The sequence below is a fragment of the Ictidomys tridecemlineatus genome, chromosome 12, assembly GCF_052094955.1.
Source record: "Ictidomys tridecemlineatus isolate mIctTri1 chromosome 12, mIctTri1.hap1, whole genome shotgun sequence".
NCBI lineage: Eukaryota > Metazoa > Chordata > Mammalia > Rodentia > Sciuridae > Ictidomys > Ictidomys tridecemlineatus.
The window spans coordinates 96,250,303-96,264,578 of record NC_135488.1 but is presented as its reverse complement, the minus strand read 5'-3'; the positions used below and the strand labels follow the sequence as shown (position 1 = coordinate 96,264,578).

The following is a 14,276-nucleotide window of genomic DNA, read 5'->3' as shown; positions in this document are numbered from 1 at the left end:
TTCCCAGAAGTATACTTATGTTAGTTTAAGTAGTTAATTGCTTTTAGGACCTGCTTTTAAGCTTTATTAGGTAGGATCATATAAAGTTTTAATGTAAGGTGAAACTTACTGTGAGGATAGAATTTTTAAAATAAATCTATGTTGTCTAGTTTGGAAGTTGTTGAGAATTACCAAACTATATAACTGGTGAGACTAAACTGAATTTTTAATTTAAATTAGCTTTAAATTGGTGAATTGTATTGGAAAAGAAATAGAGTAACAGGTTTGAAAATGCAAGTATAAAATTTATTTAACCCCACTTCAGAGGCTATATGCTTCTGGGTACTCAATTAGTAATTCACTGGTCCCTCATTTGAGACCCTGGGATTGTTCCCCCTGTTCATTTTGGGTAATACTTTTCCTGGACTTTGATTATTTTGTCATGTGTATTTGCTTATTTAGTAAACGCTGGAGACTCAAAGAAGAGTGTCCCTAGATCACTGGAATTCTGTGTGCAAATTACTCCTCCCTCATAAATGTGCCTTATGATTGCAACCAAGTGTATTTGTCTTCCTAAAGTCTCAGCTCTTTATCTTCAAACCAGAGTGACATATGAATTGTGCTGAACTTTGATCTGAGAAACTGTCCATACAATAAGTGGAAACACTCTCCTAGAGCTCACCAGACTTGTTTCCATGTATCCAAACTTTGTGGAACTGCCCTGTGTCATGCTCACTGTCTGCAAAATATTATTAAATATATTTACCTAATTATTAGTTATTTCAAGTGGGAGTGTAAATCTGGTTCTTATTCTATCTTGTGCAGAAGTGGAATTCCAAACCAGGTAGCATATCTTGTCTATTACAGTTTCAAAAATGAGGTTAAGAAAAATTTTTCTTGGTCATATCTTTTGGTATTTGAATGCTGTGTAGTTTTTGTGTTTTATTTTGGGGTCAGCAGAGTGCATAAATGGAAATTAATTCAACTTCTTGTTGTACTATGTAAATTTTTATCAACTAGTGCTCTTCACATGGTTTTCCTCCCTGATGATACTATAAGTTCATTTTGTGAATTATTTTGTTACTTATATACTTCACTAAATCTTGTCCATATTTTTGCCATTAAGATTTACTTGATTGATTTCTTCTAATTTCACAAAAATAAAAACAAAACACAATCAACAATTAGTAGTAAAAAGCCTTTATATTTTCAGATGCTCAAACAAGAGAATAGAAGATGTTACAAAAGATACTGTCATTTGTCATTTGATTGTTTAACATTTTTTTTAAGAGAGAGAGAGAGAGAATTTTTTAATATTTATTTTTTTAGTTTTTCGGCAGACACAACATCTTTGTTTGTATGTGGTGCTGAAGATTGAACCCGGGCCACACGCATGCCAGGCGAGCGTGCTACCGCTTGAGCCACATCCCCAGCCCCCTACCTTTATTTTTTAATTCCATATTTCTCTCTATCTTTTACACATGAGAGAAAACATTCAGCCTTTGTGAGTCTGGCTTATTTCACTTAGCTTGGTGTTCTCCACTTCATTCATTTACCAGCAAATAATATAATTTTATTCTCCTATATAACTGTGTAAAATTTCATTGTGTATACATACTGCATTTTCTTTATCCATTTTTTGACAGGCACCTGGACTAGTTCCAAAACTTGGCTATTGTGAATTGCATTGCTGTGAATATTGATATATGTGTATCATTAAAATATGCTGATTTTAGTCTTTTGGATAAATATCAATTAGTGGATAGCTGGGTCCTATAGTAGTTTCATTCCTAGTTTTTTTTTTATTCTAATTAATTTACATGACAGTAGAATACATTTTGACACATTGTACACAAATGGAGCATAACTCCTCATTCCTCTGCCTGTATGTGGTGCTTGCTGAGTCTTTTGAGGAAATCTCCATACTGTTTTCCAAGGTGATTGTACTAATTTGCAGTCCCAACAACAATGTATAAGTGTGCCCTTATCCTCACATCCTCTTCAGCATTTCTTACTATTTCTATTGTTGATTGCCATTCTGACTGGAATGAGATGGAATTACAATGTTGTTTTGTTGTGCATTTCCCTGATTGTTAGGGATGTTGAATATTTTTTTCATCCTTTTGTTGGCCATTTGTGTTAGTTCTTTGGCCCATTTACTGATGGGTTTTTGTTTGTTTGTTTGTTTTGGTGGTATGCATTTTGAGGTCTATATATGTTCTGGATATTAACCCCTTTTTGGAAGAGCAGCTGGCAAAGATCCCGCATTCTGTAGGCTCTCCTTTTTTTTGGTTTTTGGAACAATGTTTAATGAAGAACACTTCAAATTGGAATTTATTGTTGGTTAAAAACTACTCTTTTGAGAATTATGACTCCCCTTTTATTCCTATAATCTTGAAGTCTTTAGAAGAGTAAAGTTCTTCTTACATACAAATCTTCAGATTCTTGATGAAATAAATATGACAAATGATGTTCTCTAAGAAAAACAACCTTCAACTTTGGTTCTTCCCTGCATATTTAGAATAATTATCTTCCAAGATCCACTTGTCTTTTCCCTTTATCTGTAAGAGTTAATTCCTTGATATGAATCTTTGAGTCTAGAGTCTCATTTCCTTGATTTCCTCATCATAGCAAAGTATCTTTCAGAAGGGGGTTCTTTGAATTAAGAAGCATGCTCACCTCAGACTCTTCACTTAAGCCCCTCTGGAGTGACAGTTTTAATGCCCGTTGTGCCATCAGCTCTTACGTTCTCTCTGGATCAGAGAGCCCAATTCTCCTCAATTTTGGCCCATTCCTCTCTGCTTCACATTCTCCGAATTGGGTGCAGGTGTGATGGTGCTGGATTGATCCCAAGTAGGAAAACCTGGAGGAAAACAATTTAGCTACCTCTTCGCACTCTTAATTGTTTCTTTTGTTGTGCAGAAACTTTTTAATTTGTATATCATCCTACCTACTGATTCTTGGTTTTATTTCTTGCACCTTAGGTCTCTTGTTTAAGGAAGTCAGTGCTCACACCAATATGTTGGAGTATTGAACCTTTGTTTTCTTCTAGCAGTTGTAAAGGTTTTTTATTTTTAATTTTTGTTCTTTTTTCCCTATTACTTTGAAATTAATATTATTTTTTTGGTATCTATGTTTCGAGGCCTGAATTAGCTGTAGGTATGAACTCTGCTTAAACCAAAGCAAATTTTTGTTTTTAAAGTTTTTCACTGCCTTTAGCGGTAGTAGTATTGAAATACATAAAACTTTGTAGAGATTGAAACTTAAATATTCTTACTTATAAACTGTACGATATTCCTTCCATTTTTATAAGGAAACACTAAACCATCAGGCTTTAACAGCATTTCTTCTAAATTTCTTTACATTGCCTCAGTCTAGGAGCAATATCCTGTATAGTCTTCTGAAATCATTTATTGCTTCCCTTCTCAATGATTTAGAGAAACAATAGTACATTATAGACAATATTTTCTTACAGATACTCCAAGTATCACAGCTAAACTAATTAGTGAACAAAAAGATGACAAAGAAAAGAAAAACCATGAAGAAAAAGAAAAAGTTAAGGCGGAAAATGGATTTCAAGACAATTACAGTGTTGTTGTTGCCTCCGGTATGCTTTCTGTTTTATAATCTTTATTTCATTTCGGTTTCTATAAAATAAAGCAATTTATATTTATAGGAATTTAATGTAATAAATGTGTTAGTGCAGAAGGCTGATATACAATCTTTTAACACCAGATTTATAAATTTTGCACCAGAAGTCTGTTATTCTTTGCCATGGGATTATTAAACTTATTTTATGCACAAGCTTACTGTATTTCATCAAATACTGAACATGTGGGGGTAGCTCAGATATTCTGTTGAAGCTTGATAGTGTGTATCCAAACTACAGGTGATTCATACCCTTACAAGTTCCCTAAGTATTTAGAAATTTTCATATGACCCCCTTGTTAAAAAAAAACATAAAATAAAAATGTACTTACTAATTTTCATTTACAATGTGTTTAACTGGCAGTGAGCTGTCAGATATGTCATTAATAGTTGAACAGTACATTTTTCCCATCACAAAAAAGTCTTTGGCCAGTATACTTTCCATATAAAATTAGAAGAAAGTAAAAGTAATTTAAAAATTGGTTGAAAAACAAGTTTTCAGTATTGGATTAAAGAGTAATAAAAATCAGCAAGGGTAATATAATTTTGGAAAGTTATATTTTTAACCTGAGTGAGATTTTATGACAAATAATAAAGTTGAACATAGAGTACTCCTCAATTAGGAAACCTCTGTATTGGAATATCTACCCCATCTCAGAGAAAAATAAACACAAGATATCTTATGTATTTACATAAAACTATATTTTACTGTGTGGATGGTCATCTATCTCACAGATTATAGCAGTTAGCAATATTTTTACTCTCTTGGAAAACAGATACAAGCTAACACTTATTGTCATAAAATGAATAGAATTGGGAGATTAGGTTTTTGTTTAGAAGAAACATTTTTGTATTTTAGCTTAGGAGTGCATGGGTTTTTTAAAAAATATTTTAGAAACTCACTTGTACTTTTAGTGTTCTGTTTACATAGATTTTTACATTTTTATTGTTTTCTTTTAGGCCTGAAATCCCAATCTAAACGTGCAGTGTCTGCTACACCACCTCGCCCTCCATCCAGGAGGGGGAGGACAATACCTGATAAAATAGGAAGTACTTCCTCAGGTGCAGAGGCTGCGAACAAAATAATTACTGTCCCGGTGTTTCATCTGTTTCACAAGCTCTTGGCAGGTAATATTCACATTACCTAGGCATCACTAAACTTCAAAGAAATTTTTAATAATCTTATCGCTATAAAAATCACACTTTATAGTCATCAGAATTATTTTTGTTTAGATGTTTTTGATGAAATAAATGAATTAGTGATATTTTCTCTATACAGTTTCATTCTTCTTTAACCCTGTTAAATTACATCCTTGTACTTTAACTGGTTTCCTACCTTTTGCTGTTAGTATGCCATAAAAAGAGTTATATAGAAAGCAATGTGAGGCTAATTTTTTAAACTGGCAGTGAGCTGTCATATATGTCACTAATAGTTAAGCAGTACATTCTTCCCAACAAAAAAAAAAGTCTGTGGCCAGTATACTTTCCATTGGTGAAGGTGATACATATTTTATTATTTTTGTGCCATATCATTATAATCATACTACCAACTAACTCTGGATTTCTTTTCGTAGCTTTTCATTATCGATTTGCAGCAGAATTCAACAAACTATGGATGTCTGTTTTATTGTTTCTATTTTGCTTGTGATGTGCTACTTTAATTAACAATTCATGTGTACATTATTGTTCCCATGTCAGAAGTAAAGTAAAATTTTGTAGTAGCTAAATTTAAATTGTTTTGGTTACTGTTCAACAGATCTGACTATTAAGCCAGAATCGAACTCTTGCCTGTGATTTAGTCAAAATAAAATATAATAGAATAAATCAAGCCAAGTAAATGTTTTCCTCTTAGATTCTAATTTAACTTAGTTATGTCATTTTTAGGTCAGCCGTTGCCAGCTGAAATGACACTTGCCCAGCTTTTAACTCTCCTCTATGACCGAAAACTTCCTCAAGGTTACCGTTCGATAGATCTGACTGTTAAGCTGGGATCAAGAGTTATCACAGACCCAAGTCTGTCAAAAACAGATTCTTTTAAAAGATTACACCCTGAAAAAGGTATGTGCATGATGCTACTTTAAAAATTATAGTCTTTAATACAGCAAAGATTTCTAGTTAATGACTTAATTGATGGTACTAGTGTTGTAGCTCAGTGGTAAAACACCCCTGAGTCCTTTACCCCTGAGCTACATTCCCAACCATTTTTATTTTTTGAGACAGGGTCCTGCTAACTTGCTTAGGGTCTCGCTAAATTGCTAAGCTTGGCCTCGAATTTGAGATCCTCCTACTTTATCTTCGCAAATCGCTAGGATTATAGGCGTGCACCACTGCACCCAACTGACTGTTTTCATTGTGTCTGCCTGACAAGATATTTTTCCTTTGACTTAGTTAATTTGTAGACATTAAAAATTTCCACGATTTTATTTGGACAATAGTTATGCTAATTCCTCTTATATTATCACTTATGTGTACTTTAATTGCTAACATTACTGTGAAAATTATGTGAATTTTCATTTTAATAGTCAAAGTGATAGCCGTATAATACTTTATATATATTGAGTGGTACTTCATGCATGTAAACATTTTTACTCATACAAATTTGGATCATGCATTTTCTTATCTTTTTATTTTTTTACATATGTATTCCATTTAATATTTCAGATGTGCATTTTTATTACCGATATTTTGGTATGGATCTAACAAAATCTATGTTCTGTAATTATTTAAACACTCTGATTGTTTCTAGTTCATAATATTAATATGGTATTATCATATTTAAATGTTGAATCTTTCTCATGACTGAATTTTTAGTTATTGTCCATTTTTAAAAAATTTTTTTAAATTGTAGGTGGACACCATATCTTTATTTCATTTTTATGTGGTGCTGAGGTTTGAACCCAGTGCCTCATATGTGCTAGGCGAGCACTCTACCACTGAGCCACAACCCTATCCCCTAGTTTTGGCCATTTTTATTCTTCATTAGTACACATTTCCGTTCCCTACGTTTTTGGCAGGACTGTCCATTTTTTCAATTTTTTAAATTATTTCTTTAATATTTATAAGGTTTGAGCATACTGATATTTTAGTTTTCCAACTTAGTATTTCAGAGTTAAACCAATATGTTGGAGTTCTTATTTTACCTTTTCTAATTGGATATTTTTTCCCCTGTTACTTGGGATTGAACCCAGTGGTCCTTTACCACAGAGCCATATCGCCAGCTCTTTTTGTTTGTTTGTTTGTTTTTTGAGACAAGGTATTGTTGAGTTTCCTAGGCTGACTTAAAACTTCCTATACCCATGCCACAGCGTCCCAAGTAGCTGTGTTTAAAGATGTTCGCCACCATACCCTACCCTAACTGGATACTTTAAAGTGTAATATATGCATATTACTAGCTAGAATCTTCTTTGAGGACTTTTTCAAAACATAAGTCGATAACTTACAACTGTTCCCAAAGTACAGCACTTCTCAGACTTCATCATACTTAGAATTACCTCAGAACCATGTTAAAATGCAGATTTTTAAAAAATTTTTGTAGGTCTGGTATGAAACTTCAGATCGTACATGGTAATAGTCCATGGACTGTGCTTTGAATAACAAGTTCATAAAAGGCAATATCAGAAGTATCTAAAAGTCATGTTGGCATTTAGCCTTAGTATAGCTACATCTCAATAACTGATGATATTTGTGTTATTTGTGTTCTTTGGTTGAGTAGGCGAGGCAACGGTATATGCTTTTATAAATGGAAGGGTTGTTATAAAAACAGATCTGCATCATATTTGAGTGACACATGTGCATATATCAAATGTGACATAGGGAGAAAGAAGTGAAAGAAATGAGGGATTCTAAGCCAGAATGATCCTACTTAGAAGTCATATTCAGTTATAATCATTGTTTCATGTGTGTAGTTTATTCAACACTACTATGTACATTGGACAAACTTAAGTCCTTATTTGAAACATCTAGTACAAAGTAAAAAGAAGAGGCAGGGGCTGGAGTTATGGCTCATTGGTAGAGTGTTTGCCTAGCACATGTGAGGCATTGGGTTTGATTCTCAGCACCACATAAATAAAGTTATTAAACAAAAAGAGGCAGTAAGGAAAATATTTTGTTGATTTTTTTTTTTTGTTAAAATTTATGAGACAACTGTTTTAGAAATGGAATGAGCAAAACACTTCTGAGTAGTGCATATTATATTTCTGCTAATTTAGGGAGGACAAAGGAAAAGAAAAATGCAAAGGGCTTTTATACCATTGTATTTTCTGTGAATATATATTGATCATTGTCTGTTTTGTTTTACTATGCTGTGTAAATAGTCTATATAAAAGACAGATGACTCCTAATTTATATCTAATCTAGCTAGATGTTAAAGACGTTGCCAGTGTATGACAAAAGTGGAGTTAGTAAACACATATAAGTTAGTAAAGTTAGTAAAAGCATATAAACATTACAGATGCATATATCTGATCCCTGGGTTAGTAAGAGATGAGAAGGGAAGAGTTCTGATGTAGAATGTTCCAATTTGGAAGACACTTTCCAATTCTAGTCATTAAAAAGGGGGTTTTGTTTTGATTTGGTTTAGATTTTTTTTTCTTCTTCAAAGTCTAGCCTTTGTTAATAAATTGTGTGCGATTTATTCAGTGCTTCAGTATGTATAGTTGGAAATGTAAGTCCAACTATGTAAGTTTTACACATGGTAAAAGTAGAGGTCTAAAGTATTGCCCTTTTAAATATTTTTCATTACTTCGATGGAATGGTTGCCAGTGAGGGGAGGAGAACTGCTGAACTTAATGTCTTGGAGAGTATGTTGAAGGTTCACTGGATTGTGGGTAGGGGAAGTAGAAAGCATGCATAGAGAAACAATCTATGCCCCTTACATTACAGATTGTCTAGCCATTGTTATGTGTATTTTAGTTAATATTGTAGGTTATTAAAGTAAAAGTCCTAATGCTCAAAGTTTTAGAAGAACAGAAAAAAATACCTGTATTAATACCCTTTGTTAGTTTTTAGGAAGAACTGTCTTCTGCTAATGACCTTTGTTGGTCCTAGGTGTAGTCATGAATTTAGTCGCTGGAATGGAGAAGAGGAAAAAGAGGAAGGGTGAGGTTAAGTGCTCTTTTCTCCATTTCTGGAAGACATTTTTAGATTATAACCATAGATCTCTATGTGCATTTTTAGTAAAATACTTGTGTTTATTTTATACAAAGTTCATGCTTTATTCCACAACATCTTTCTAGATTTCCTGTAGTAACAGTGTGTCATAAAAAGTAGAGCTAGTGATTTAGTTAACTTGTAAATATCTCTGTTATAATTGATAGAAAAGATGCATCTTGGACATGGAATTGTTTATCTTTGGGCAGTGTATATGAGAACTTGTTCGTTAGGCTGCAACAGAGGACAGAAGGAAGTATACAGGGAGAGATGGGAGCAAGTGCCACTCATGTGTGCATCTTCTGGTTGTACTACAGGAATACTTTACTGGGAACATACTTTCTTACTAATATTTAGGAATAGAAATCTGAAAATAAACCCTCTTAGAAGCATGCTTGGTTATTCTGTTGCTTTGTTTCATTTTATATTGAGCATCAAGGGAATGCATTATTTTAGTTGTAACACTACTAGTATGTCTGTCTGGAGGCCTGTTGCCCTTTCTGTCTCCACTGAAATTTTTATCCCCAAGAAAGGATTACAATTTTTTGTAACAGATTGAGTTGGTGTAGTAAATTCTTGGTTATCAAAGATACTTGTGTAGGGCTAGGGTTGTGGCTCAGTGGTAGAGCACTCAACTAGCATGTGTGAGGCACTGGGTTCGATCCTCAGCAACACATAAAAATAAATACACAAAATAAAGGTATTGTGTCCATCTACAACTAATACACGTGTGTGTGTGTGTGTGTGTGTGTGTGTGTGTGTGTGTGTAGCTTTGGGATTTTGAATTGGTGAATATTCATGATGTGTGGAAAAACATGATATACACTAAGATTTTAATCACACAAAAGGGTTGTTGTGTATGTATGCACATGACCTGGAGGGACATGTCTAACTAAGCTGCTTTTGACTGGATGACTTTGTTTTGTTTTTTTCCTTTAATGCACGTATTAACTTTTAAAAAATAATAGCTCTATTAAAAACCCAAATCTTTTCTTACCCATTCAGTTTTTTGTTATTGTATAGATCATGGAGACTTACTTGGTAGCTGTCCAGAAGATGAGGCTCTCACTCCAAGTGATGATTGTTTGGATGGGATATTGGATGAATCTTTACTTGAAACCTGTCCCATTCAGTCACCATTACAAGTTTTTGCAGGAATGGGTGGATTAGCCTTGATTGCAGAAAGACTGCCCATGCTGTATCCAGAAGTAATTCAACAGGTAAGATGAGATACTGATGTGTATTTTTGTTTGTTTGTTTGATTTTTGTTGTTGTTTTGGTTTTTAACTTGCATTAACCTTTTTGATCATTATATAACTCTTTCAAAGGTTAGTCTTTACACGGCTTGGAGAATTAGTCAGTTCTAAAGAAATGTTATAGACAAACTACATTTGCTAAACTCATCATGGTGTAGCATTTTTCTTGATTTTTATGGTTGTCACAATAGTGCTGTCATTTCTGTGCTTCTGTTAGATTTGATATTATTTACTGTTCTTATTGGAAATGGGAGAATAAAATACTGTGTACTATTGTCCATATATGTTCTTTCGTTCTAAAATGTTGTTTTAGATGCCATTTTCAGTGTAGATATTTAAAAAATTAATTTAACCTATTCTCATGTTTATTACTATGCTAACATTGATGTATATGCTTCCTATGCTTTTTTTTTTTTTAAATTAATAGTGGAAGTGGGAGTGTAGGGCATGGAGAATTGTAAATACAAAGCACTTTATGTTTGTTGAATGAGTTAGGGGAATTATTCTTTCTGTCTCTAGGTACTTTGTATAAATTTCATAGAACAATTAAAAATAATACAAACTGGGGAGATTAAAACAATAGAAATTTATCATGTATAGGAGGCGCTAAGTCTGAAATAAAGGTATCATCAAGTCCATGCTTCCCCTGAGGGCTCTAGGGAAGAATCCTTTTTTGCCTCTTTCTATCTTCCAGTGATAGCTGTGAGGTTTTTGCATTCTTTGGCTTGTAGTTACATTACTCTAGTTTTCTGCCTGTGTCTCATCTGGCTACTTTTCCCTGTGTCTCTATACCTTTCTCTCATTATAAGGACTCTTGTGATTGAATGAAAGGTCTTTTCAAACCAGTTTTACCTTGTTTTAACTCAGTTACATCTGTGGAAACTATTTCAAAATAAGGTTACCTTCACAGAAAGTATATCTTTTGGGGATGTACACCTCAACAGTACACAATACCTATTCAGCAAATGGATATTGCTTACAGTAGGTAAGGGAATTATAATTCCCCTAGTGTTCAAAAAGTTTAAGATATTTTGATTTTGGAGGTCACATATCATAAGATGATTGACACAGAGGAGTAAAACTATTTCTTACTGGAAAAAAAGCCATTACATAATTAGTCAAAAAATTGAAAGAGAAGTTTTCAAAATTATTATTACTCAGTAGAAATGATGTTTCCTAATTCAATATTCAATATTCAGTATGCTTTACTGTATTGACTAGTATTAGGAAATGAAGTAGTGCTTTAACAATGCACCACAAAAAGTGGAAATAACTTTAGACTTGGATAGTTGGCAGAATGGAAGAATCCGCAGAGATTATAGGCGTGCACCGCTGTGCCAGTCCACTGTCAGCTAACAGCAGTATCTGAATCAAGTTTGCTCAAGTAAGATAATTTAGGTTTTCTTTAAGGACAAGGTAGGCTTTCTCCATCACAATTCTCACATCCTTCTGAGCTCTCATCGGCAAAGGCTTTACTATCCACATTTCTATTAATAATTAGTTCAATAGAATCTAGGATTTCTGTTAGATCCCCACTGAGGGGATCTGTGTATAATAGGTATCATCTCTTCAAAGAGCTCTCTATGTAAATAGATACTCTGACCTTTAGAATTTTCTAAAACACAAGGAAAAGGGTATCCTGCCACATCCTTGATTTTTCTCCCCAGAGTTTTTCTTGCAGTGAGATTTTAGCAACTTTTGCGATCTTAATAGGTTGAGAATTTCCTAAGTTGTTAATATTGGCTGCAGATATATCTTTCAATTTATCTCTTTCTTCTTACATTTTAGTATAAATAGCAAGCAGGAAACAGGCTGTACCTTTATAATTTTGCTTGGAAATCTCTGCTAAATAACCAACTTCATCACTTAATTATCACAAGTGCTGCTTCTACATTTAAGACACAAAGGGCTAAGGATCTGCCACTATCTGCCAAATATCCCTTTCCTTCCTGTAGTTTCTATTAACTTGTTCCTCATTTCCTTCTAAGCCTACCAGCTTTTGGGGGGAGGCGGGTGCTGGGAAATGAATCCAGGTTCTTGTGTGCACTAGGCACAAGTGCTCTTCCCACTGAGCTACACCCCCAGCCCACTATCAGCATTTCTTTTTTTGTGTGTGTGTGGTGGGATACTGGGGATTGAACTCAGGAGCTCTTGATCATTGAGTTGCTTAGTACCCCGATTTTGCTGAGGCTTGCTTTGAACTCATAATCCTCCTGCCTCAGTCTCCTGAACTGCTTGGATTACAGAAATTTTGTCTATATATGAACTCACACATATACACATATGTGTTTATACTTGGATTTTCTTGATTTGTTTGCTGATAGGTCCTGGAAGCAGATTCCCCTATCAGTGTCAGTTTTCCATTAAAAGGAATCAGAGATTACTGGGTGTGGTGGTGCACATCACAATCTCAGCTGCTCAGAAGTCTGAGGCTGGAAAATTGAAGTTCAAGGGTAGCCTGGGTAACTTACCCTGTCTCAAAATAAAAACAGGACTAGGGATGTAGATCAGTGGTAGACACATTTGCCTAGCATTTGCAAGGGCCTGGATTCAATCTGGTACCACAGGAAAATAAAAATTCAGGACTCTAAAACTGATGAGACTGAAGTTTCTTTTGTAGTAGAAAATAAAGAAATACTTGAAGGATAGGAATGTATTGAAAGGAGGCAGAAACCTGGTTTAAGGTTTCTAGTGACTAATCTGATTCCACTTAGACATCAAAATAACTAATGATAATAACAGAATGTAACTATAGAGTAAAATTAGAATCCATGATGATAAACATGAATACATACACAGGGGAAGAAATGAATATTTTTCCTTGTAGTTCAATGACAACTAAATAAATACGGAAAGAATGGTAGTATTAAGAAGTCAACCTTTATAATTTTGGTGGTAGGTAGGGTTTCAGGAAAGAATTATAAAAATGCTATTACTAAAATAATCAGTTAAGTGAGAAACAAGATATTTATATAATCTTAAAGACTATCTAAAGATACTTAACTAATTACAAGCAGAAAATATAACTTTAATATAGAGATGCTACTACTGCCACGCTCAGGATTTCATGTACTTTCTGGTGTCTGGATGCTTGTCCCTTTTTTATTCTTTATACTCTTGTATTTTAAAAAGATCATTTTAAGTCTTTTATTTGAACCTAATGCTGAAAGATACAAATAACCAAACACAGTTTTGTTTTGTTTTTAAGGTGAGTGCTCCAGTGGTAACATCTACCACTCAAGAAAAGCCAAAGGATAGTGACCAGTTTGAATGGGTGACCATTGAACAATCAGGGGAATTAGTTTATGAAGCTCCAGAAACCATTGCGGCTGAGCCCCCACCCATCAAGTCAGCAGTACAGACTATGTCTCCCATACCTGCCCATTCATTGGCTGCTTTTGGATTATTTCTTCGTCTTCCGGGCTATGCTGAAGTGCTATTGAAAGAAAGAAAACATGCCCAGTGCCTTCTTCGATTGGTATTGGGAGTGACAGATGATGGAGAAGGAAGTAAGTGTTTAGTGTTATTAATTAAATTTATCAACACATACATAAGTAGATTGAGTAGAGTTACTCAGATCATTGCTTGTTGTTCATCATTTATTTTTTTCATAGTTCAACTATTAGATAATTTGTTGATGATGGTAGCTCAGTTTGAAGATAAGATGTAATAAATTGTAAAGAACTTTGATTTTGGGCTGGTGTTGTGGCTTAGCGGTAGGGTACTCGCTTAGCACGTGTGAGGCTCTGGGTTCCATCCTCAGCACCACATATAAATAAATAAAATAAACATATTGTGTCCAACTACAGATAAAAAATAAATTTAAAAAAATTTAAAAAAGAACTTTATAATTTCTGTTTTTGTTCAAAACATATTTCCTAAAATCTTACAAACTTGCTAGAAACCTTTGGAGTGTTTTAAACATGTAGTGTTTAAGTAGATCTACCCTTATGTAGCAAGCATCATCTAGTCGTAAGAGTGACCAAGTACATGCAGACGTTATTTAAGTTATTTAAGGCCTGAACACACTTAAATGTGATATGATGGAACCTCACAAGTGTGAGGTTATTTCTTTACTACCCAGCAATGTGTGAATGAAGCTCCATAGGGATTTTTGCAGGAGGCTTAAAGGATAGGTGAGATTTAATTGGGAAGAGTTATTTCAGAAGGAAGGAATGGTTTGAGCAGTATTTGGAGGCTCAGAATATGAGAGAGGAGATAAAGTAGCTGATGAAAATTTGTACA

General features: G+C 34.0%; 1 protein-coding gene across 18 annotated transcripts in view; it reads left to right on the top strand.

The window, feature by feature from the left end:
* Birc6 (baculoviral IAP repeat containing 6) overlaps window positions 1–14,276 on the top strand; it is a 212,070-nt gene that overhangs the window by 141,231 nt on the left and 56,563 nt on the right. For 11 of the 18 annotated variants that reach the window (XR_013429101.1, XM_078029413.1, XM_078029415.1 and 8 more), the window contains 5 exons: window positions 3,455–3,586; window positions 4,588–4,755; window positions 5,497–5,685; window positions 9,781–9,995; window positions 13,240–13,540. Coding sequence is in view for 17 of the 18 variants with exons in the window: in XM_078029413.1 (XP_077885539.1) it covers window positions 3,455–3,586; window positions 4,588–4,755; window positions 5,497–5,685; window positions 9,781–9,995; window positions 13,240–13,540 (1,005 nt within the window). In the remaining variant the exon portion in view is untranslated. Of the gene's footprint in view, window positions 1–3,454; window positions 3,587–4,587; window positions 4,756–5,496; window positions 5,686–8,673; window positions 8,877–9,780; window positions 9,996–13,239; window positions 13,541–14,276 lie in introns of those variants that run through there. The other 7 variants (XM_021724552.3, XM_021724551.3, XM_021724550.3 and 4 more) reach the window with 4 other exon arrangements.